General features: G+C 45.5%; 1 protein-coding gene and 1 long non-coding RNA gene across 3 annotated transcripts; one reads left to right on the top strand and one right to left on the bottom strand.

Moving 5' to 3' along the window:
• Window positions 1-3,631: 3,631 nt before the first annotated feature.
• Window positions 3,632-22,241, top strand: DDX27 (DEAD-box helicase 27). 2 transcript variants are annotated; one of them, XM_030309437.2, is made up of 21 exons: window positions 3,632-3,811; window positions 5,770-5,916; window positions 6,843-6,905; window positions 7,160-7,325; window positions 7,870-7,910; window positions 8,037-8,123; window positions 8,788-8,893; window positions 10,351-10,524; window positions 11,153-11,303; window positions 13,853-13,952; window positions 14,124-14,265; window positions 15,142-15,295; window positions 16,144-16,225; window positions 16,325-16,502; window positions 17,674-17,780; window positions 17,999-18,101; window positions 19,729-19,823; window positions 19,918-20,041; window positions 20,574-20,661; window positions 21,672-21,746; window positions 21,873-22,241. In XM_030309437.2, the coding sequence occupies exons 1-21, from the start codon at window positions 3,719-3,721 to the stop codon at window positions 21,889-21,891; spliced, it is 2,295 nt and encodes a 764-aa protein (XP_030165297.1). In that variant the 5' UTR covers window positions 3,632-3,718; the 3' UTR covers window positions 21,892-22,241. The 2 variants fall into 2 exon arrangements, with proteins under 2 accessions (XP_030165297.1, XP_030165298.1); XM_030309438.1 differs by having other exon boundaries at window positions 3,705-3,811; window positions 6,846-6,905; window positions 21,873-22,190.
• LOC115509995 lies at window positions 3,806-17,678 on the bottom strand. The gene is made up of 3 exons (XR_003967562.2): window positions 17,005-17,678; window positions 13,252-16,582; window positions 3,806-4,116 (listed from the first exon to the last, which is right to left on the bottom strand). It is a non-coding gene; the product is annotated as an uncharacterized LOC115509995 (long non-coding RNA).
• Window positions 22,242-23,407: the final 1,166 nt, after the last annotated feature.

The raw sequence follows: 23,407 nt of genomic DNA, 5'->3' as shown, positions 1-23,407 counted from the left end.
TTTGAGCCCTGCATTGGGCCCTCTGAGTCTACTTCAGATCGTCTGTCTCCCTCTCTCTGCTCTCTCTCACTCTCTAAATTAACTAATTAATTAATTAAGAAAGAAAGTTCTCCAATGGACAGCACTGCTCTACAATTGGCATTATTTGATGTTTTGTAGTAAACAAAGTCCATGTCCCTCTTTGCTTTTAATCCAGTGTGATGTTGTCTTGGGTTTCTAAGAATTCGAGTCAACGCTCTAAACACTGACATCTACCATGTGTTGTGCTGAGCTCTAAGACAGTAAGACTCAAAATATGGACTGTACCTGATGCCCATTTATAATCTGTTTATTACCTACTCAGGACAATACAAGTACAGAAATTGAGAATAAGATTTTAGAAAGTCTTCTAGCAAACTGACATTGCTATAAAATATAAAATTTCATTATATGTCACATAAGTACCAGTCTGCAATGGATTGTTAATTAATTTTTAATTAATTTTTACTTATTTTTTAAATATTTTATTTATTTTTTTAAGTTTACTTATAATTTTGAGAGAGAGAGAGAGAGAGAGAGAGAGCAAGAGAGCAATAGGGGCAGAGAGAGAAGGAGAGAGAATCTCAAGCAGGCTCTGCACTGTCAGCACAGAGCCTGATGTGGGGCTTGAAGTCATGAACCATGAGATCATGACCTGAGCCAAAACCAAGAGTCGGACAGTTAACCAACTGAGCCCCCCAGGTACCCCTTTAAGATTTTATTTTTAAGTAATCTCCATACTCAACATGGAGTTCAAACTCACAACCCTGAGATCAAGAGTCTCACGCTCTACCACTGAACCAGCCAGGCACCCCTGGATTGGACATTTAAAATGTTGGTCCTTTGTTACAGATGGTGAACTTGCAGTAGTGCTCCAAGGTACAAGGATGAGTTGGACATGGTTCCCCCCTCAGGTAATGAGGAAGGAGCCAGAGCTGATATAAGGTCTAGTTGAGTTGAGCAAACATTGGCATACAGACTTGATATACATCTAAAAATGATTCAAAAACACATAAGGACACTCATCTACTTGTTTATTCATCTGGCATTTCCTGAGTGCCTACTATGTGCTAAGCACTATACTAAGCACTACAGATACTGCAGTGAACAAGATAGACAAGGCCCTCACCCTGCTGGAGCTCACATCTAATAAGACAGACTGTAAACAAGTTCACCAAGTTAACAAATAAAATGATCTCCAAGAGTGCTAAGTGCTAGGAGGGAAATAAGAAGGATGGGATAGGGCACGACTGTAAGATGGGTATTGCTGGTATACAGGGTGGTCATTGGACTCTCTATCTGAGCTGAAATCTGAGGATGGGAATGAGGCAGTCACGAATTGATTGAAGGGAACAGCATTCTGGGTAGAGGGAATAGTCAGACAAAGGTCCTCGAGTGGGAATGAGACTGGCTTATATGGGTAATAGGAAGGGCAACGTGGCTGGAGTACAGGAAACAAGGGGGAAAGTAACAGTAGAAGCAGGTGGGTTAGGCAAGAGCTAGATCATGTTGCTCAAAAGGAATCAGGATTTTATTCTAAGTGTAATGTAGTGTTCAAGCAGGGGAGCAAGGCAATATGATTTGGGTTTGTAAAAGATCTCTCTGTTGTGTGCAGAATGGACTGAAAAGAGGCAAGAGTAGAATCAGGGAGACCAGTCTGCTGTTGCAGATATCCAGTTGAGAGAAGGTGGTGACTTGAATGAGATGATGGCAGCAGAAGTGAATAGAAGTGGACAGAAAGTGAATCAGATCAAGCCTCTGCTGTCCATTGTCTGGAACAGGGATTTCACTTGGGATGAGTGCATGAACTTCAGGAGGCCAAAAAGGCCCATGTAACTGTATAAAAAGCTTTATGTCTATGTGCTTATGAGAGGTAGATCTTCCATTAAGATCTATAGGTAAATAACACTCAATGTGGTGCTAGTGGTTCCTCAAAAAGCTAAACATTAGAATTATCGTATTACCCAGCAATTTCACTCTTAGATATATACCCAAAAGAAATGAAAACAGAGACTCAAATATACCCTTGTATGTCACTGTTCATTGAAGCAGTATTCACAATAGCCAAAAGGTGGAAGCAACCCAAGTGCCCATCAGCTGATGAATAAACAAAATGTGGTATATACATGCAACAGAACATCAGCCACGGTGATGTTCTGACACCTGCTACAATACATGGATGAACCCTGAAAACACCGTTCAGTGAAATAAGCCAGACATAAAAGCATAAATATTGTGTAGTTCAACTTACATGAAATACCTAGAATAGGCAAATTCATAGAGACAGAAAGTAGGTGAGAGGTTATGAAGAACTGGGGAGAGAGAAGAATGGGTTCATTTGCATTCATGAAAAAATTCTGTAAACATATAGCACTGAACTGTACACTTAAAAATGGTAAAAATCAGGGAGACTGGGTGGCTCAGACGGTTAAGTGTGGGACTTGAGCTCAGGTCATGATCTCCCAGTTCAGTTTGTTGAGTTCAAGCCCCACATTGGGCCGTGTGCTGATAGCTCGGAGCCTGGAGCCTGCTTGGGATTTTGCGTCTCCCTCTCCCTCCCTCTGGGCCAACTTCCCTGCTCACGCGCTCTCTCTCTCTCTCTCTCTCTCTCTCTCTCTCTCAAAAATTAACATTAAAAGGTTTTTTTTTAATGGTAAAAATCGCATACACACACGGAAAAGATAACTAAACAATTGGTGTTGATATGGAAGAAGCAAATAGCTACCAAGGATAGGTAGTCTGGGAGAAGTACCCGTTCCAGCAGATGTGTAGGGCAAGTTGCCTAAAGGAGGCAATCAGTGAACAGGCAATCAATGAGCTGCATTTACCAGTAGGATTTCCACACGCAAAAAGGAGGAAAAGTTCCTGGTAAGCTCTGGGACCTACTTCCCAGACTCTGGAGCCACTGCCTCGGTTGTAATCTTGGCTCTGTGACCTTGGGACCTCTCTGTGCCTCATTTTCCCCGTGTGTAAAATGTCGATAATAATGGTACCTTCTGCTAGGGTTGCTATGAGGACTAAATTAGTTAATGCACGTAAAAGTACCGTAATCAGTTCTAATCAGTTCTCGGCACACCGTAACTTCTATGTGTTAGCTATCTGGGGTGTCTGGGTGGCTAAGTCGGACTTCAGCTCAGGTTCCAGCCCTGAGTCGGACTCTGTGCTGACAGCTCAGATCCTGGAGCCTGCTTTAGATTCTGTATCTCCCTCTCTCTCTGCCCCTCCCCCGCTAGCACTGTGTGTTAGCTATTCTTTTTAACTTTTTTTCTTTATGAAGATAAATGTTAATGTGGAAAAAAATCTAAGAGGAAAATAAAAACACATGAATTCTAGTAGGCAGTGGCATTCCCCGCTAAGAGTTCACTGTACATTCTTCCACAACTGTCCGTAAATACACACGCACAGAGTGGGCTAGGCCGGCGCACCACCTCGCACCGCGCACACTTCGACCGGCGAACCAAGCAAGACAAAGGACTTCACCGAAGCCCAGCCCCGCCTAGCCCGTCACCCAACACCCGTCACCCCAAGTTACCTCCCAGATTGCCGCGTGCGCACTCCGCGATGGGGGAAGGGAGCGCCACGGGGCCTGCCCCCAAGCGGAAGTGAGGTCGGCACATGCGCAGTGACGACGAGGAGGTCTTGGGCAAGTTAAGGGCCGGCCTGCGCGCGAGCTGGTTTACGGAAGTGGTGCTGCGGCAGCATGCTGGCAGAGTTGGGTTTAATCGGGACCATAGGCGAAGATGACGACGTGCCGGTGGAGCCTGAGTCTGACTCCGCGGACGAGGAGGAGGAGGTATGAGCCTATCTGGGTTCGGGGCGCTGCGGCGCGCATTCATATTTCTGTTACTGCTTCCTTTCTCCATGCTTCTTCAGGCCCCTGCCCTCAACTCCTCGGCGGCCTCCTGCCAGACCGGCAAGTGTCCCTGGAAGGGGGCCCCAAAATCTTCTTCAGTTTGCTCGCCACTAACTTTTCATCACCTCCGCTCCGGTGCCGGCAGCGTGCTGTGTCGTCTTGGTGAACTCAGTGTCCATCACTGACCTCATGTTGAATCCACGCCCTGCGTAGTAGAGACCCAGGGGCGAGGCCAGGCCTAATTCCTGATCAGGGATTCGTTCATTAAGCCAGTATTTATTGAACACTTACGTGTGCTACACCTAGTGTTAAGCGTTCGGGACACAGCAGTGAACAAGATGGGCAAGGACACCATTCTCCTGAAGCTCATGTTGGGTGGGACGGTTACAGACTTTAAGCACTATGGCAGTTAAAAGAGGAATCGTGTCATGAAAAAGATGCTCACCCTTGAAAGATCCAACCTGGGTGTTTGCCCCATGGTGGCCTCATCTGCCTACAGACACCTCCACTTGAGTGACCCGGGGCCTCAACAAATTCAGCACCAAAGTTGAACTCTGGTCTCCCTCACCTTTTCAATCTGCTCCATCTCAAGCCAGAAACCTGGGTGTCAACCTTGACAGCTTCCTCCTCACCCCCCTCCAGTCTTGTGCAGGCTAGCTCAAGAATCTCTCTTAAGCTTCTCCCCCTTTCTCCAACCACACTGCTCCCACCGTAGTCCATGCTACTGAGACCTTGTGCTTGGGGACCTAGCATCCTAACATATTTGATCTCCAGCTCTTTTCTTGCCACCTCTCTTGCACCCTCTTCCCCCAGGGTGTTCTCTGCTTAGCAGCCAGTATCTTTTTATTTCTTGAATGTAAAACTATCATAAAATGATGACGCCAAAGTTGATATATGAAGTGCTACACAGCTATCGATAGTTAAACTGAGTATCCAAGAAATGATATGCAATCATTACTACTGACAAAGTTTAGCGTGAGAGTTCTCATGAAATTATTTAACTCAAGTAAGGAAAAAAGTCAGCATAGCACTTTTTAGTTCTTGGAAGCCATAGTTCAGCCAGTCTTCCTCCCTTTCCAGTTTTCACATGTATGGGTTTTTTGTTATTGATTAAAAAAATGTTTTTTAATTGTAGAGAAAGCATGAGTGGGGGAGGGGGCAGAGGGAGAGAGAGAATCTTAAGAAGGCTCCATGCTCGGCACAGAGCCAGATGTAGGGCTTGATACAATGACCATGGGGTCATGACCTGAGCCAAAAGCAAGAATCAGACGCTCAACTGACTGAGACATTCAGGCGCCCCTTGTTACTGATTTCTAACTTAATTGAATTGCAGCAAGAGAAAATAATCTGTGTAATATTGATTCTTTGAAACTTTGAAGATTTCGGGGCGCCTGGGTGGCTCAGTCGGTTAAGCGGCTGACTTCGGCTCAGGTCATGATCTCTCGGTCCGTGAGTTCAAGCCCAGCGTCGGGCTCTGTGCTGACAGCTCAGAGCCTGGAGCCTGTTTCAGATTCTGTGTCTCCCTCTTGCTGGCCCTCCCCTGTTCATGCTCTCTCTCTGTCTCAAAAATAAATAAAAACGTTAAAAAAAAAAAAAATTAAAAAAAAAAAAAAAGGAACTTTGAAGATTTGCTTAAAAGCCTCCTATGTGATCAGTTTTTGTACCTATTCCATGTTTGTTCCGAATACACATTCTATAATGGTGGGTGCAGTGTTCTGTACATGTTCACTGGAAAGAAGCTTATTGTACTCTTCAGGTTTTCTACAGACACTTAATTTTTGTCTGCTTAACCTATCAGTTACTGAGAGAGCTGTGTTAAAATCTGCCACAATTGTAGATTCCTGTTCTATACTCTTTCATCTCAGTACCATAGTCACTCTGTTTCTCCCTCTTCCCAGGGGCCCATTGTACTGGGCAGAAAGCAGAAAGCCTTGCAGAAGAACCGTAGTGCCGATTTCAACCCTGACTTTGTTTTCACTGAGAAGGAGGGGGCATACGATGGCAGCTGGGCCATGGCTGATGTCATGAGCCAGCTCAAGAAGAAGGTGAGAACTGACAGAGATAGGCAGTTCCAGGTCTGGTAGAGTTGGACAGTAGGTTTCAGAGTCTAGCCTGGACCTCACTGCCTTTTGCCACTTGCTTACATTCAACAGACACTGGAATTCTTGGAAATAAACACGTGGGGTGGGGAGAAGCAGTCACAAATAACCCATAGTCTTGACTAAAACAAACGTGTAAAATATTGCAAAATAGGTGTATTACAGACTAGTTACAAACACATGAATTGATCTACAGATGATCAGAATCTGTATCAGAAATATCTTATTTTTAATGTATCAGAAATACCTTATTTCCTTCATTAGGAAAGGTATTCTCTAAAAACATACTGAAAAGGGGAAAAAAATCACAAATAAATTCTGTCTGATTGGCATGGGGAAGGTTTTTCTAAGTAGCATTCAGATACAAATGTGACCTCTCTTGGTAATTATATTGTTGTAAATAGTAAACACCTTCTAAAATATAGATGTTCTTGGTTCCAGGTCAGGATTTTTCACAGTTGACTATTTGTTATGTTTTGTTGTTGTTCTTGTTGTGAATAATCTGCAGATTGATTAATCTGTCCAAGGACAGACAAGCCTTTTCTTTCTTTTTTTTTTTTTTTTTTTAACGTTTATTTATTTTTGAGACAGAGAGAGACAGAGCATGAACGGGGGAGGGTCAGAGAGAGAGGGAGACACAGAATCTGAAACAGGCTCCAGGCTCTGAGCTGTCAGCACAGAGCGCGACGCGGGGCTCGAACTCACGGACCGCGAGATCATGACCTGAGCCGAAGTCGGCTGCTTAACCGACTGAGCCACCCAGGCGCCCCAGACAAGCCTTTTCTGTAGTAACATTTGAGACCCAACCCTCAGAGAAATCTTGCTTTGTCTCTTTCCCATATGTGTGTTTCTTTTTTGTCTATTTTTATCAGCAGAGGGCAGCTACTACATTAGATGAGAAGATTGAGAAAGTTCGCAAGAAAAGGAAAACAGAGGTGAGAAAACAGAGCAGGTACTTCTGTGTGTAGTTAAGCCCTGAGCTTTACCCTCAACACAACCCCACCATTTTTCTTTAAGTATGAACTGGAGAATGTCTGGTGCAGACAGGCTTCTCTTTGTCTGTGGTTAATATTCCTTAAGAATCCACATAGAGTTCTGCCCAGGCTGGAGAGCATAAGATTGCTCTTCAGAGGTTCTGGATTTCCTGAAGTTTTGTAGTTGCCTTGCTTTATTAAAATATTTTTTCCAGGATAAAGAAGCCAAGTCTGGGAAGTCAGAGAAGGAGAAGGAAGCAAAGGAGGGCTCTGAACTGGAGGAGCAGGAAGACCTTGAAGGGAAGGATGAGGAAGGCCCAGAAGATGAAGACTCAGAGACTGATTACTCATCAGCTGATGAGAACATCCTCACCAAAGCAGGTGGATGCTACAGAGGCGATGTCAGAACGGGGGACAGGAAGTTGGAAAGGGTCTGCCTTTACTCTGTAGGATTTCCTATGTTCTTCTACACAGTTCCATTTAAGATCTCCTTGTTAAACTCCTTCTAGCTTCTCTTTTTTCTTGGGATTTTGTTATGGTTGTCGTACTTTGCAGGCAGACTGTACCCTTTTCCCCATCCCCAGCCCCACACAGCTGCTGGCACCTCTAAGATTCAGACCTATTTGGGGTGATAGGTCCCCCACATCCCACCTCAGATGGGCCCCACCATGAAATGGGTGCTCTGTAATTATTTCTTGCAGAAACGAGTGCTAAAATATGATAATACTGCACGGTGGTCTCTGGAACTTGCCCGGTTTGCTGCTTGGTGTCCTCACCTGTGAACCGAGGCTAATGACAGTAGCTCCCTCAGGCTGTTGGGTAGATTCAGTGAGGTATCCACATAAAGCACTTAGGACCGCATCTAGCAGACTGTACATGCTCAGTAAGCACAAGCCCTGATTGTCAGCTCTGTTTTTCTCCACAGATACACTCAAAGTAAAGGAGCGGAAGAAGAAGAAAGGACAGGTGCGTATGAGCGTGGACAATAGCGTGCAGCTTATTTTTGCATCCTGACTGGATTTTTGAGGCCAGTTAGTTTTCTTAGGCCCATTTTGCTGAATTCTTGGTCCATCTTTTGATTTCCTGGTGTAGGAAGCGGGAGGATTTTTTGAAGATGCATCCCAGTATGATGAAAACCTCTCCTTCCAGGACATGAACCTTTCTCGCCCTCTGCTGAAGGTATTGGCTTCTTTTAGCAACCATGGGATTATTGCAGTCACCCTTAACTAGGCTCCTGGCCCTAAACTGGGCTCTTTCCCTCCCTGAATTCTTTTGTCCACACAACTGCCAAAGAACCCTCTTAAACAAAAAGTTCCCTTTTGGCTTGTAAGGCTCTGCCCCTTCTGGTCTCCTCTGATATGTCTCCTCAGTCTTTGGCCTCCTCACTGGCCCTCAAAAAGGTTAGGTGTCTTCTTCTCAGGGTCTTGGCACTTCCTGCTCCCTCTGCCTGGAAGATTTTTTCAGTAATCTTATTGGGGTGCTCCTCACCTCCTTCAGGGTTCTACTCAGTGTCCTTTGCTCAGTGAGACATTCCCTGATCCTACTGTAAATTGTCCTCCTCCCAGACCCCCTTGTCTGCTGTAGTTTTCTCCATAGCATTTATCTCCATGTGGCATGTGTTTCTTTCGGGTCTTTTTTTTCCTACCAGATTGTAAGATTGCCAAGGTGGGGTTTTTATTTCTTTGGTGTAGTGCTGTGTCCTCCATGCTTAGAACAGGCCTCCCACACAGTAGGCACTTGATAAATGCGGAATGAATGGGAGGGATTGAAGCAGTCACCACCTGCTTGTTTCATGTTGGGACTCCTCCTCCCCCTCCTGTGTGACCCTGTCTTTTCTGTTCAGGCCATTACAGCCATGGGCTTCAAGCAGCCCACCCCGATTCAGAAGGCATGCATACCTGTGGGTCTGTTGGGGAAGGATATCTGTGCCTGTGCGGCCACTGGGACAGGTAAGAGGAAGAGGCAGAAGGAGGGTGTTCAGCCTGCAGCAAGGGTCTATGTTGATTTACCCAAGGGCCACCTTTGCTAAATATGCAAACACAGGGGCACCTGGGTGGCTCAGTCGGTTGAACGTCCAACTTCAGCTCAGGTCATGATCTCACGGTTCATGAGTTCGAGCCCCGTGTTGGGCTCACTGCTGTCAGCAAGGAGCTCGCTTTGGATCCTCTGTTCCCCTCTCTCTGCCCCTTCTCTCTCTCTCTCTGCCCCTCCTCTGCTCACATTCTCTCTCTCAAAAATGACTAAATATTAAAAATATATATATAAATATAAACTGTAATGCAGTAACACTGTATATTCTGTTTATTAATTTCCTTTTAAAAAAAACCCTCAACATTATATTTTCTTATTTTTAAAAAATGTTTATTTATTTATTTTGAGAGTGAGAGCAGGGGAGGGATAGAGAGAGACAGGGAGAGAAAGAATCCCAAGCAGGCTCCACTCTGTGAGAGCCCGATGCGTGTCTCGACCCCAGGAACTGCAAGATCATGACCTGAGCCAAGATCAGGAGTCCAGCGCTTAATTGACTGAGCCACTCAGGCGCTCCTACATTTTCTTATTTTTTAAAATACTCTTCATTTTTAAAAAATGGTTGCATAGTATTCTATTATGTAACTATTTTTACTCTGCAATTAACTGCACTAATATACAAGGTTGTGATGAACACTCCTTTCATAAAATCTTCACTCCTGTGACTGGGGCTTATGTATAAATAACATGACCTTCACCAGACTCCCCTGAAATCTGTGACCTGTGAATATCCTATTAGGGTATCTTTGTGACCATGACTTCTTGTCGCTGCTTTAATGGGAGTAAGGATTTTATAAAACATGTTCATCACGGTGTTTCATATCAGTACAGTTAATTATAGAGTAGAAATAGTCATGTGATAGAATATTATGCAACCATTAAAATAAACGTATTTAAAGAAACAGGAAATACATTTTTTTTTAAGTAATCTCTACCCCCATCATGAGTCTCTTAACTCACGATCCTGAGATCAAGGGCTGCATATTCTGCCAACTGAGCCAGCCAGGCACCGTTAACACGGTGCTTTTTTTAAACGGGGATTACTGAACAGAATATATAGTGTTATTGCATTAAATTTGTCTTTTTATATTTCTGTCCATTCAGAAGAATATTGGTAATATAGATACCATTATGTTGGTGCTTTATCTCTGGTTGGCTGAATTGTGGGTGATTTTTATTATTTTCATATTTGTTTTTGTACTTCTCAGATTGTTTACATGGATGCTGTGGTTTAAAACCAGAAAAAAATCTTTATGAAAAAAAAATTTGCTTCATTTCCTCCTGAACAGATACGTAGGTTTTCTGGGCTCAGGTGAATACCTGAATCTTGAAGGGACTGAAGCTCCCCTCACTGCTTTGCTGCTACCTTTTCCCACAGGTAAAACTGCTGCCTTTGCCCTACCTGTCTTGGAGCGTCTGATCTACAAACCCCGCCAGGCTCCTGTCACCCGCGTGCTCGTGCTGGTTCCTACCCGAGAACTGGGCATCCAGGTGCACTCTGTAACCAAGCAGCTGGCTCAGTTCTGCAACATTACCACCTGCCTGGCTGTGGGTGAGTGTCTGGCTGTCCCTGAGAGACTGTGACGTGGTGGCGGGTGGGAAAGCCTTCCTACGATTAAACCCACTGAAAAAGCAGACGAGGTGTTGTCAAAGTAGATAGTGGGGGGTGCTTAACTGAGACTTAACCAGCCTTAAAAAATGAAACTTCCAAGATTTGGGGCAAAAAAATTTTCTTGGTACTAAACCAATTTAGGATGTAATTTTTGGTTTGTATGAATAAAGAATCAAATATTTGGGGCAGAATTATTTCTGATGATGTTATGTGATAACTGTTCTTTAACAGTTCCCTTCCCTGTGCAGGGGGAAGTCGGAGGTAATGTAGAAAGCATTAGTTTTCACAGCAGCTGTTTCTGTCAGTCCTTGTGTGTTTGAATCCACCTATTCTGAAGTGTCTTCCTGTCATCATCTTTTTTCACACTTAGCACGATTGTAATGTAATGATCTGCCTCTCCCAGTGTCTTTTAAATCCACACGAGCAGGGCCTTTGCCAGTCTTGTCCTCTGCTCTTTCCCCTGCATCTGGGATGAGACATGGCAGGTGGCAGGGCCCAGTCAATACCGATGAACCACTGACCGAATTGACCACGTGTGTGTGTGTGTGGGGGGGGCTCTTCTCTGCAGGGGGCCTGGATGTGAAGTCTCAGGAAGCAGCTCTTAGGGCAGCGCCTGACATCCTCATCGCCACCCCAGGCCGGCTCATCGATCACCTCCACAACTGCCCTTCCTTCCACCTGAGCAGTATCGAGGTGCTCATCCTGGATGAGGCTGACAGGTACACCTGGAATGGTGAGGCCCCAGGTGCTCTGAGGTCCTGTGGCCACCACATTATTCTGCATGGATCTTGCCATAGCCATGTGTGCGATGCCAGTTTAGCTGCTCACATTTGGACCTCTTCCTCATTAGCCTGGATTATTTTGCTTTTTTTCTCTCTCTATAATGTGACAGTGAAGAGGGAGGATAGATCAGATTCTGGCTTTGCCACTTCCTGAGATTTGGAAATATAAGTGAGGGATAAGAATAAATACCCACCAAGGGGCGCCTGGGTGCCTCAGTCAGTGAGCGTCCGACTTCGGCTCAGGTCAAGGTCTCGCGGTTTGTGGGTTTGAGAACCTCGTGGGGCTCTGTGCTGACAGCTCAGAGCCTGGAGTTTGCTTTGGATTCTGTCTCCTCTCTGCCCCTCCCCTGCTCATGCTGTTTCTCTCTCTCTCTCTCTCTGTCTCTCAAGAATAAATAAAAACATTAAAAAAAATTTTAAGAATAATACCCTCCTCATGGTGTTGAGGATTCAAGGAGTAATACAGGTGAAGTGGCAGGTGCACGGTGAGGATTCAACAGTCTGTTACTGAGATAGGGGACCCCCTCCCTCCCTCCTTTCTCTCTCTCTCTCTCTCTCTCTCTCTCTCTCTCTCTCTCTCCCCCTCTCTCCCTCCCTCCCTTTCTCTCATATGGCTCCCATCTGCTTACCTCTTTCCTTCATGACCAAACAGAATGAACCTCAATGAACCGGACTAATGATTGAGGTGGAGGCAGGGGAATGAGGCGCCTGTTCAGGTTTCCTCTCCAGTTGAAGCATCTCCAAACTAAACAGGTCCTGAACTGAACTTCTGACCCCATATGCCCCTTCCTCTCTCTTCCCATCTCAGTGCTTGGCAGGCCTGTCTTCCAGTTGTCCTGGGAAGAATTCTTCGCATCATCTGTGTCCTCATCGTCCACCCACAAAGCAGCCATTGGGAAGTCCTGTCAGCCCATGAAGGGGCTTCTGCACTTGCTGTCCTCTCAGCTTGGACTGAACCTTTAGTTCCTCAGGTTTCTCTTCCAGCTGTTACTTACTGGAAGAGCCTTTGCTGGCCCCTCTAACACTTCTGTCTTCCATTCTCTGAGGCGTTACACCTTTCCTACCTCCTACATTGTCACCCGAATGGTTCCGTGGTGGTTGTGTCCCTCCTCTCCCCTGGAACATATTTGTGAAGAGCTTGTTGCTCTACGTCCAGGATTGTGTCTGGTATCTAGCAGATGCTTGGTAAGTGTTTATTGAATAATGGATTAAATCCCCCTGAGCAAATGAACCATTCTTGAGTCCTGAGGGAGGTAAAGGAGATCTTTCTAAGCAAAGGGAACATGATCTGATTTAGGTTTTGAAGGGGAAGAATTGTATTAAAAAGTGTTAATGTCTAGAGGCGCCTGGGTGGCTCAGTCAGTTAAAACGTCTGAGTCTTGATTTTGGCTCAGGTCATGATCTTTTTTTTGCTTGCAGTTTATGAGTTTGAGCCCTGCGGTAGGCTCTGTGCTGACAGTGCAGTGCCTGCTTGGGATTCTCTCTCTCTCTCTCTCTCTCTCTCTCTCTCTCTCTCTTCCCCCTCCCTCCCTCCCCCCTCTTCTCCCGCCCTCCCCTGCTCTTGTGCGTGTACACACTCTGTGTCTCTCTCTCAAAATAAATAAATGTTAAAAAAGTTTTTTTTAAATGTTAATGTCCCAGAAGACCAAGAAAGGCTGTGGAAGGGTCTTATTAAGGCAACCAAGGACCATGACAGCTAAATGTGGTACCTGATTCTTGACTGGAGCCTGAGCTGGAGGGAGAAACACTGTAGAGGATTTGGTCAGTTGAACAAATTGGAGTTAATGTAATCCTATACTGATTAATATTATCTACAAGAAGAAAAAGGTTCCTTTACAGTGAAGAGAACTGGCAGGTCCCACCTTAATCATGTGATCAAACTCACGTCAGTGACTGTCTGTCTCCAGATGGAGAGGGAGGTGCACAGCCGCATCCCTGCACGTTCTCGCAGCGATGAGTTATTGAATCAGGTCACTGGGAAATAATCAGACAAAGACAGAATGTGAAAAAGCTTGAGGAGACTTTTCTGGATGAAGGGAGACCAAAGAAACATGACAGCCAATGCAGTGTAGGAACTTTGGTTCCTGCACTGAAAACATAAAAAGACAGCTATAAAATGACATTTTGGAGATAGTTAGGGATATTTCAATATGGACTGTAGTTTAGACACTACTCAAACACTTCAACGTTTTGGGTGTGATAACGACATTATGATTATGTAGGAGAAGGTCCTTAGGGATTGTGCACTGAGATAGTTAGGGTCAAGGTGTGGTGATGTCTGCAACTTATAAATAGCTCTGCAAAAAAAAAAAAGATAAAAACAAACGTGGCCAGATGATAGTTCTTAGTGAATCTTGGTGAACAGCTAAACCAACAGTACTAATTCATAAGTCAATAAATGAGCCTGCAACGTAACCAGTTACAACATCACTGCAACAGATGCAAGCTCAGTCCATTTCTCTTGATTCCTTCTCCCTGCGTATCAGGATGCTGGACGAGTACTTTGAGGAACAGATGAAGGAGATCATCCGGATGTGTTCCCACCACCGCCAGACGATGCTTTTCTCAGCCACTATGACGGACGAGGTGGGCCTCAGGAATTCTGCTTGGTGGGGTGAACGGAGGGGTGCAGAGGACCCTGCCTGGGCTGCAGCGGGGGGCCTGGGGCAAACATGGCTTGCCTCCACTGCCTCCTCCTCTCCCCACCTCCCTGCCTCCTGGCAGGCCAGTGAGCATTCCTGTCTTTGTGCTGGGCAGGTAAAAGATCTGGCTTCTGTCTCCTTGAAGAATCCCGTCCGAATATTTGTGAACAGCAACACGGATGTGGCCCCCTTCCTGAGGCAGGAGTTTGTCCGGATCCGGCCGAATCGGGAAGGGGACCGGGAAGCCATCGTGGCAGGTGAAAGCCCAATGTGCCAGATTCCCTTGGCCTTGTGGGTGGCCCACTCTAGCGGTGGGGTGTTTCCTGACACCTCCTCTCTCAGGATCCCCTGACCTGTTGCATGGTACTTCTGTTTATTTATTTGCTCTGCCACGTGGGCCACAGGTCCTTCCTTCCCTTTTTCTGTCACCTCACCTCTTTCCTGCTGTCCAGTCCTCTTTCGGTCCTGCTGAATACATAGCTATTTCCCCCACCACCACCCCTCTGGCCCTTGGTTCAAGCTACTGCTTCTCTTGCCTGAATTGTTGGCAGTGGCCTTGTACTTGGCTCCTACTCCCACTCTTGTTCCTTGGTAACCCTTTCTCCACACTGCTGATCATTTAAAGTGATCATTTACTAGTGAACATTTGCTCACGTTACCTCCCTATTTACAACCCTCTGGTGTCTCCCCATCGCACTTAGACCACAATCTACACTCCCTAGCAAGTCCCGTATGGCCCTCTGGGACCTGGCCCCTGCCTGCCTGGAGTCCTCAGCCTTGGTGCCTTTGCTCATGATGCCCAGCCATGCTCTCCTGCTTTCGTTGAAACCAAGTTTGTCTTGCCTCGGGGCCTTTACATTTGCTCTTTCCTCTGCCTGAAATCTTCCCCCAAATCTTGTACTTTGTCATTCAGCCTAGTATCACCTCTTTAGAGAGGCCAGCCCTAAAGCTGCCTCCCTGTCTTGCTTTCACTCTCCCACAGCATTTATCACACTTGGGAATTGGCTTCTCTTCTCTGCCCTGGAACGTGAGCCTGTCTTCTCCAGTGCCAGGCACAGCAGCCACTTCATAGGTGAGGGAGTGGGGAGTATGTATTGGAGGTGGCTTCCAGCTCACTCTTCTCTCCTCTCCAGCTCTGTTGACAAGAACCTTCACTGACCACGTGATGCTGTTCACCCAGACCAAGAAGCAGGCCCACCGCATGCACATCCTCCTGGGGCTCATGGGGCTGCAGGTGGGCGAGCTCCATGGCAACCTGTCACAGACACAGCGGCTGGAGGCCCTCCGGTAAACTTCGGGGGCCTGAGGCTCCCCTCCATCCTTCAGAAAGGGCTCTCATTTGAAAGGGGGAAAATCCCACACAGAGGTTACGTTAGAGCAGTAGCATGGAATGCAGATAGCACGACTCCCTACTTCAAAGATTTTAGTCTCACTGCTGTAAGGTTGTCTCAGACGCATTCAGAACTCCTTGTAGTCCCTCAGATGACACTCGTGCCCTAGGATAGAGTGTGGGAACTGCTGAGGAGGCCACAGCAGGAAATTCTGACTTGGGAGGACATAGCATGTGTCTTGTTCTTTATAGGTTTTCCAGAGCAGTGGGCATACCTGGGTCTGATAGAATGGGATTTGGAATCAAAGCCAGCCGCCATTTCCTCATCATTTACTTTGCTGTGCCCTTGCCCTTTGTTTTTCCATGTGTTTTCTTGTTTAATTCTCATAGAATGGAGTCATGCTGGTAGGCAGGGAGAAACCTTTAGAATTCTCCACCTATCCCCATAGATCATAGGCAGCTGCAAGTTATTTTTATAAAGAAAGGCTGTCTTGAACGCGGAAGACATTTGCATCTGCTACTTCCTATAATCTAGCTCTGTGGTTCCTGACTTTCGTATTTGTAGAGTTGGGGCTTAAGGTGGTATAAACAAAACTACATTTGTTCTGTGTTACAGGATGTTTAAGGTGTTGTGTGAAGTATTAGATGGTCTGACGTTTAGGATCTTGTCCAGATGGTCACTCTGACCATCTATACTCTGCTGCTTGACTCCAAAGGGATTGGTGTTCTCTCTGCTGGCTCAGGCTCCTGCAAGCGTTTTTGGGCTTAAGTATCCAAGTGAACATCTGTTTGTGGCTATTTCCAGGCGCTTTAAGGACGAACAGATTGACATCCTTGTGGCCACAGATGTGGCAGCCCGTGGACTTGACATCGAGGGGGTCAAAACGGTGAGCAGCTCGTATCTTCCTTGAATTTTTGGTGGGAGTCTTTGTGCCTCCTTGTGTCCCCTTTCCCTCCAACTCCCAGGTCTGACTTTGACCTTCCAGGTAATCAACTTCACGATGCCCAACACCATCAAGCATTATGTCCACCGAGTGGGGCGAACGGCGCGGGCTGGCAGGGCTGGGCGCTCAGTGTCTCTGGTGGGAGAAGAGGAGCGGAAGATGCTGAAGGAGATCGTAAAAGCCGCCAAAGCCCCTGTGAAGGCCCGGATACTTCCCCAAGGTGAGCAGGCACCACTGCAGCAGCTCAGGGTGGTTGGGGTGGGCAGGGCAGGGTCCTAGATCGGACTCTGTGGGACAGAGCTGGGGGTAGAGGGTAATAGGTGAGAGCAGGTGCCTTGCGGTCAGGAGTCAGGTTTGAATCCCAGTCCTGCCCCTTCCTTGCTGAGTGATCCTGGGCCGGTCTCACCTTGCCTCTCTGGGCTTTGGTCTCTCTCTATGTGAAAGGGAATAATGACAGACTTGTGCCCTGAGTGCCCCACTCTTAGGTTATTTTCCATCTTTTGGGAAGAGAAGGCTTCATTTTGGGGTAAAATCCCTACTAATCACCCTCCTTCCTTTCACAGGGGGACAGAGGGCAGCACTTCTATGTTTTAGATATCTTTCATGCTTTTCCTTCTCCTCTGTAGGGGTCATATAAAGCACATCCTTTCTAAAAATTGTTTTTTAAAGTTATAAAAATAATATATATTCAGTATTAGAAAACAGTAAGTGGAAGAGCTTACCGTTAGCATTTGGGCCACATCCTTTGAGACCTTTATTCCATTCACGATGTCTTTTTCCTCTTGTTTTCATTTTCACGTCATTCATTCTGTCAGCTAACAGTTCCTGGGACTACCAAGTGCCTCGTGCTGTTTATTCTAGGTATCAGGGATATAGCAGAAAGCAAAACAGCTGAGACTCTGGTGGAAAAAAGACAATAAATCATAGATGTGATCTAGCATGACAGGAGGAGAGATGCTACTTTTGAAAGCTGTTTAGGAAAGGCCTCTGAACAGATGGCATTTGTGCTGAGTCCTGAATCAGGAGAACGAGGCAGCCGTGAGTGCTCTGGAGACTGTGTGCCCAGCAGAGGAAAACAGGGCAAAGCCTCTGAAGCAGCAGACTTGGTGTGCAAATTAAAGTGAAGGAAGAGCCAGAGGGCCCAGGGCACAGTGAGCAGGGTGGAGATAGGTGCTCAGAGAGGTAGGTAGGGGCCACGCTTAGGAGTTTGGATTATTCCAAGAGCAACAGGCTCTTTGTGGGGGGCGGGGGAGGGGGGTGTTGTTAAGCAGAGAAATAACATGTAAAAAATCCCCATTTTCTGTTGTCACTAAATACACATTTATATTGTTTTCACGAGTTACACAGTACTTATCCTCAGCTAAAAAATTGTTTTGTTCCCTTCCCTTGAGATGTCATCCTCAAGTTCCGGGACAAGATTGAGAAAATGGAGAAGGACGTGTATGCGGTTCTGCAGCTCGAGGCTGAGGAGAAAGAGTTGCAGCAGTCGGAAGTCCAGGTGTGGCCGCGTGGAGGGCTGTGGCCCGCAGTACAGTGCAGAAAGCCGACCACAGAGCAGAGCCCGCAGCCCCTGCCGGCTCTGCCCTTCCGAAATGCTGTGTCTGCCAAATGTTATCGGAGCCCCAGACATTTGCAGGCAGCGGCTTCTTGCAGCTGCCATGTTACGTATCCTCAGATGTAGGTTTCACGGCAGCCATCTTTTTGCTGTTTCCACAGATCAACACAGCAAAACGGCTCCTGGAGAAGGGGAAAGAGGTGCTGAACCACGAGCCTGAGAGGAGTTGGTTCCAGACCAAGGAAGAGAGAAAGAAGGAAAAAAGTATGTTGGAGAGGTCCCTCAAAAAGCTAACCACAGAATTATCCTGGAACCCAGCAATGCCATTGCTAGGTCTATTCCCAAAAGAACTGAGAACAGGGACTCAAATGGATACTTCTATGCCAGTATCCATTAAAGCATGATTCACCATAGCCAAGGGTTAGAAGCAACCTGTGTCTGTCAGCAGATGAACAGATACACAAAACGACAGTACGTGGTACAGCCTGATACGTGCTGCAAGGGTGAACCTTGAATACGTGCCAAGTGAAATGATCCATACGCAGAAGGAAAGATATCTGTGATTCTGCTTATATGAGGTACCTAGAGAGGCAAATCCATAAATGCAGAAAGTAGAATAGAGATTACCAGGGGTTGTGGGGAGGGGGTTATTAATGGTTACAGAGCTTTCATTTGGGATGATGAAAGAGTTACAGAAACATCACGGTGATGGTTGTGCAACACTGTGAATGTAATTAGTGCTACTGAATTGTAGATGTAGAATGCATAAAAGGGCAAATTTTGTGTTCTGTCCTTTTTGCCACAATTTAAAAAAAGTAGATCGGGAAGATATTTGTATGTATTCACTACACTCCCCCCTTTTTATCACACAAATTAATTCAGATTTTTCTACACCTAGTTTCTTTTCTTTCTCGTTTCTTTCTTTTCTTTCTTTTCTTTTCTTTTCTCTTTCTTTCTTTCTTTCTTTCTTTCTTTCTTTCTTTCTTTCATTTTATTTATTTTGACAAGAGAGACAGAGTGGGGGAGGGGCAGAGAGAAAGGGAGAAAAAGAGTCCAAGCAGGCTGTGTGCTGTCAGCACAGAGCATGACGCGGGGCTCAAACCCACAAACTATGAAATCATGACCTGAGCCGAAACCAAGAGTCAGAACACTTAACCAACTGACACTTAACCACCCAGGTACCCCATATGCCTTGCTTTTTCCACTTGATTTTGTAGCTTGTATTTTATACAGGTACGTACCTAGTTAACTTTTTTTTTTAATGGGTGCACGGTGTTCCATCACGTGGGTAGATTATAATTTTATATATTATAATTTATATAAAATTTATATAATATAATTTATATAAAATTATAATTTATTTATATAATAGTTTACTGTTGAGGGACACTGAGGTTGTTTGTAATTTCTTGCTGTTGTAAACATGTAGTGAATAACTGTACAAATGCCCTTTCACAATTAAGCAAGTATATTTGATTTGCAGGATAAATCCCTGAAAGTGAAACTGTAGGTCAGAGGGTGTATTTATTATTTTGTTAGGGATTGAAAACTTACCCTGCTAAGAGGTTGTATCCGCAGTTTAAGAAATACTACCTATATTTGATGGGACAAAAAATTAAAGTGTGTGTACGTTAAGTTCTGTGTTAAAAATAGTTATATTGTGGAAAGTCCGTGAGTTCGAGCCCCGCGTCGGGCTCTGTGCTGACAGCTCAGAGCCTGGAGCCTGTTTCAGATTCTGTGTCTCCCTCTCTCTGCCCCTCCCCAGTTCATGTTCTGTCTCTCTCTGTCTCAAAAATAAATAAACGTTAAGAGGAAAAAATAAATTTCTTTAAAAAAAAAAAAAAAAGATACAAAAGAGTACCGGAAATCTCATGTTGTCTCCTCATCCTAGTTGCCAAGGCTCTGCAGGAGTTTGACTTGGCCTTAAGAGGAAAGAAGAAGAGGAAGAAGTTTATGAAGGATGCCAAGAAAAAGGGGGAGATGACAGTGAGTGGCTTTCCCTTCGGAGTTGAGTCCCTGCCCAGTGGCATGTGTCAGGGCTTCCTGGTCTGTTCCATACTCACATCATCCTTCTTTCCAGGCAGAAGAAAGGTCCCAGTTTGAAATCCTTAAGGCACAGATGTTTGCTGAGCGGCTGGCCAAGAGGAATCGCAGAGCCAAGAGGGCCCGAGCAATGCCGGAAGAGGAGCCAGCAAGAGTCCCCGGTAGGCAGATGGGACTGCCTGGTAGGAGGCTTCTCCCTGAAACTTGTACTTGTGGTCAGGGAGAAAATTGGAGGGATGATAAGACCCTGTAGTTTTTGAGTAATGAGTGTGCACCAGTGTGTACAGCTGTCCAGTTTTGGGTTCCCAAGTGGGGAAGCGACCCCATGATTAGTGGGGACAGCTAGGATTTGAACCCAGGCATTTCTGACTGGAGCCTATGTCCTTACAAACTGCTACTTGGAGGAGTGGGTCAGGGTAGAAAGAAGTGAAGTCAGTCTTTCAGCCCATTTCACATTTCAGTGGTTTTTACTTTGGGATTCTGCAGTCGTCCTTTGGAGTGGTTCTTCAGATGTGGCACTTCTGAATTCCTCATCTCTTTTTTGCTGGGACCTGATTGATGTCTTGTTTCCATGTCAGTAAATCACCAGACCAGAGCATTCACTGAATTTGGAACCATTACCCTGAGCTTAAGGATTGGATTTGGGAGCTTAGGCCAAAGAGGACATATGTAACCTGTTCTTTCTCTGCACAGCCAAGAAACAAAAGCAGCTGAAGAAATCTGTATTTGATGAAGAACTTACTAACACAAGCAAGAAGGCCTTGAAACAGTATCGAGCCGGGTAGGGTTTTAAGTCATCATGGGGTTCTTCATATTATGATTAAAGCTATACACCTTCTTCCTCCTTCTGTGCTCCCCAATTCCCATATACCTGTAGCTTTATAATACTTAATTTTAAGGGCTCTTGTCTGACACCTTCCCCTCTCCACAGCCCATCTCTGGATCCCAGAGTGAGAATAGGAGGAAAGAATTAAGGCCCTCCTACCTTGGAGGAGAAACAGCACATTTCTGGTTCAGAAATAGAATAGCAGAGAATCCCTTTTTACTCATAGGAATGTGTTATACACACCCCACCCCAGGATGGGGATAGATTAAGCTTCCCAAGTAGTTTATTTTTGTAAAACTAAAAAAAAAATTTTTTTTAAGTTTATTTTGAGGGAGAGAGAGCAAGCGAGCAAGGGAGGGGCAGAAAGAGAGAGGGAGAGAATCCCAAGCAGGCTCCGCACTGTCAGCGCAAAGCCTGATCTGGGGCTCAAACTCGTGAACCATGAGATCATGACCTGAGCCAAAACCAAGAGTCGGACGCTTAACTGACTGAGCCAAGCCAGTGCTCCAGTTTTGTTTTGTTTTTTAAATGTTTTAGTTTTTAAAAATGTTTAATTTTTGAGAGAGAGACAGAGTGCTGAGTGTGAGCAGGGGAGGGGCAGAGAGAGGGGGAGACACAGAATCCAAAACAGCTCCAGGCTCTGAGCTGTCAGCACAGAGCCCGACACGAGGCTCAAACCCACAAACTGTGAGATGATGACCTGAGCTGAAGTCAGAGGCTTAACCAAGTGAGCCACCCAGGTGCCCCAATTAGTTTTATATGCATGAGAAGGGAGTCTTTTTTTGGAGCTGCGCCCTAAATTCCACAGTCCCATATTTAATCAGGGGAAAACACTACGTGTAGAACCTCAGGCCCTGAAAATGATGCATTAGTGATGCCTCATGTGGGAGCAGGCGGTAGGGGTTTTGGGACATCATCTGTCTTTCCAGCAGCCATTTCAGCATCTTACCTTCTTGAACCCACAGCCCCTCCTTTGAAGAAAGGAAACAGTTGGGCTTGCACCACCAAAGACGAGGAGGAAACTTTAAATCTAAATCCAGGTAATATTTGCAGTTTTGGAGGGCCAGAGGTTATGACTGGGATTGGAGAACAAACCTTTCATGGGAAAGCTCCACCTTGTTTCTGTCTTTGGGAGCTAGTCTTCACTCTGCTGATTTTCTTTGTAGGTACAAGAGGAGGAAGTAGCTGTGGTGGCCTGGAGTTCGTGGGGCAGCCCTTAGATCTCTTCCTTATGGGAAGTCATCCTGGCTTGGTCTCTTTTCTCCATTTGTAAAAAAAACTTTTAAAAATTTAGTGTGTCATTTGTACATTAAAAAAGAAAAAAAGGTTGGGAGTGGTGGTGATATGTAGAGCTATTTCCTAAGCACCCTTGTGAGTCAGCCAAGGCTCACTTCTTACTGATTAACTTTCACACAGAGATACCAGATGGGGGAGTACCTGGTTGGCTCAGCTGAGAGGGCATGTGACTCTTGATCTCGGGGTTGGGAGTTTGAGCCCTGTGTTGGGCATAGAGATTAAATACAACTTAAAAAGTTACACGTTAAAAATGTATGTGTGTACGTGTGTATATATAATATATACTATACACACACCCCCCCCCCCATAGAGGAAGTATATTTTGGGAGAGAATAAACCGATCTGAATTGTAGATTTTATTCCTGTCTCTTCCCTCAATATAGTCTACCCCATATACTTCCTATGCATCTTATATGCTTATAGAGGAGTGGATGTGGAGGATGTTCTTGCTAGAAGTTCTCTTGATGTGTCCTAAGACCTAAAAGCTATCATTTAGTGACCATCTGCCATGTACCAGACGTTCTGTGTACGGAGCACGGTCTCCTTAAATTCACTACACCCTGTGAGCGAGGTAGTTAGCCCCATTTTGCAGATAAAGAAGCCAAGGGAGTAACTTTCCAGAGTTACACTGTTGGGAATTCAGGTTTTTGAAACCAGGGTCTACCTGAACCCATACTCTGACAGACTGTGCTGTGGAAGTGCTACTGGAGATGGAAGCTCAAAGGGACCGAAGGGATGAGTTAGCTCTTTGTTGCAAAAACCAGCTTTTACCCTGTAGAACAGAGGTTCTCATCCTTTCTCAATCATAGGTTCCTTTGATAATGAGAGTGAAGGGATCCCCCTTAACAAAATTGTATGTTTGTACTCTGTCCTATATAATTTCAAGGAGTATACACCTCCCCACCACCAGCTCAGAAATTTTAATAGTTACCAGTAGCACATACCCTTGAGATTAAAAGTGTGTTCGAAGCTATTCACTTAGACTGCACCTAACAGTCACCAGCAGAGGGTTTCATTCTAGTAAATAATGGCACACATGCATGATGGAGTAGGGTTCAGGCTCCTCATATGTATATGCTTACAGAAAGGTCCCCAAGCTAAGTTGTTGGGTTAAAAAAAGCCAAGTGCAGAGCTGCGTACTTTTTTTTAAGAGTTACATACATTGCATATGTATAGCTTACCTCTGGGAGGACTCATGAAGCTGTTAACAGGGTTGCCTCTGGGGAAGCAAACTTCAAGTTATGCTCTTATACAACAACAACAAAAAATTCTTTTTACTGTAAGTACAGAGGACTCACCAGCTAAATAAAAACTCCGTACCACAGAAACCAGACTGGCCTCCTCGTAGGCAGTGGCTCCATCCCCATCCTCATGGTCTCAGGCTGCCTGAGCTGTTTCTAGAAGT

The sequence above is a fragment of the Lynx canadensis genome, chromosome A3 (genome assembly GCF_007474595.2).
Source record: "Lynx canadensis isolate LIC74 chromosome A3, mLynCan4.pri.v2, whole genome shotgun sequence".
Taxonomy (NCBI): Eukaryota; Metazoa; Chordata; class Mammalia; order Carnivora; family Felidae; genus Lynx; species Lynx canadensis.
The sequence above is the reverse complement of the archived record's forward strand: the minus strand, read 5'-3'. Positions and strand labels throughout refer to the sequence as shown.

Bases quoted from the DNA above. Each gene is read 5' to 3' on its own strand.
- DDX27 (XM_030309437.2), top strand. From the start codon at position 3,719: ATGCTGGCAGAGTTGGGTTTAATCGGGACCATAGGCGAAGATGACGAC. The intron at 16,226-16,324 runs GTGAGCAGCTCG...TTGACCTTCCAG, and splicing joins ACATCGAGGGGGTCAAAACG to GTAATCAACTTCACGATGCC. The intron at 18,102-19,728 runs GTATGTTGGAGA...TCCTCATCCTAG, and splicing joins AGAGAGAAAGAAGGAAAAAA to TTGCCAAGGCTCTGCAGGAG.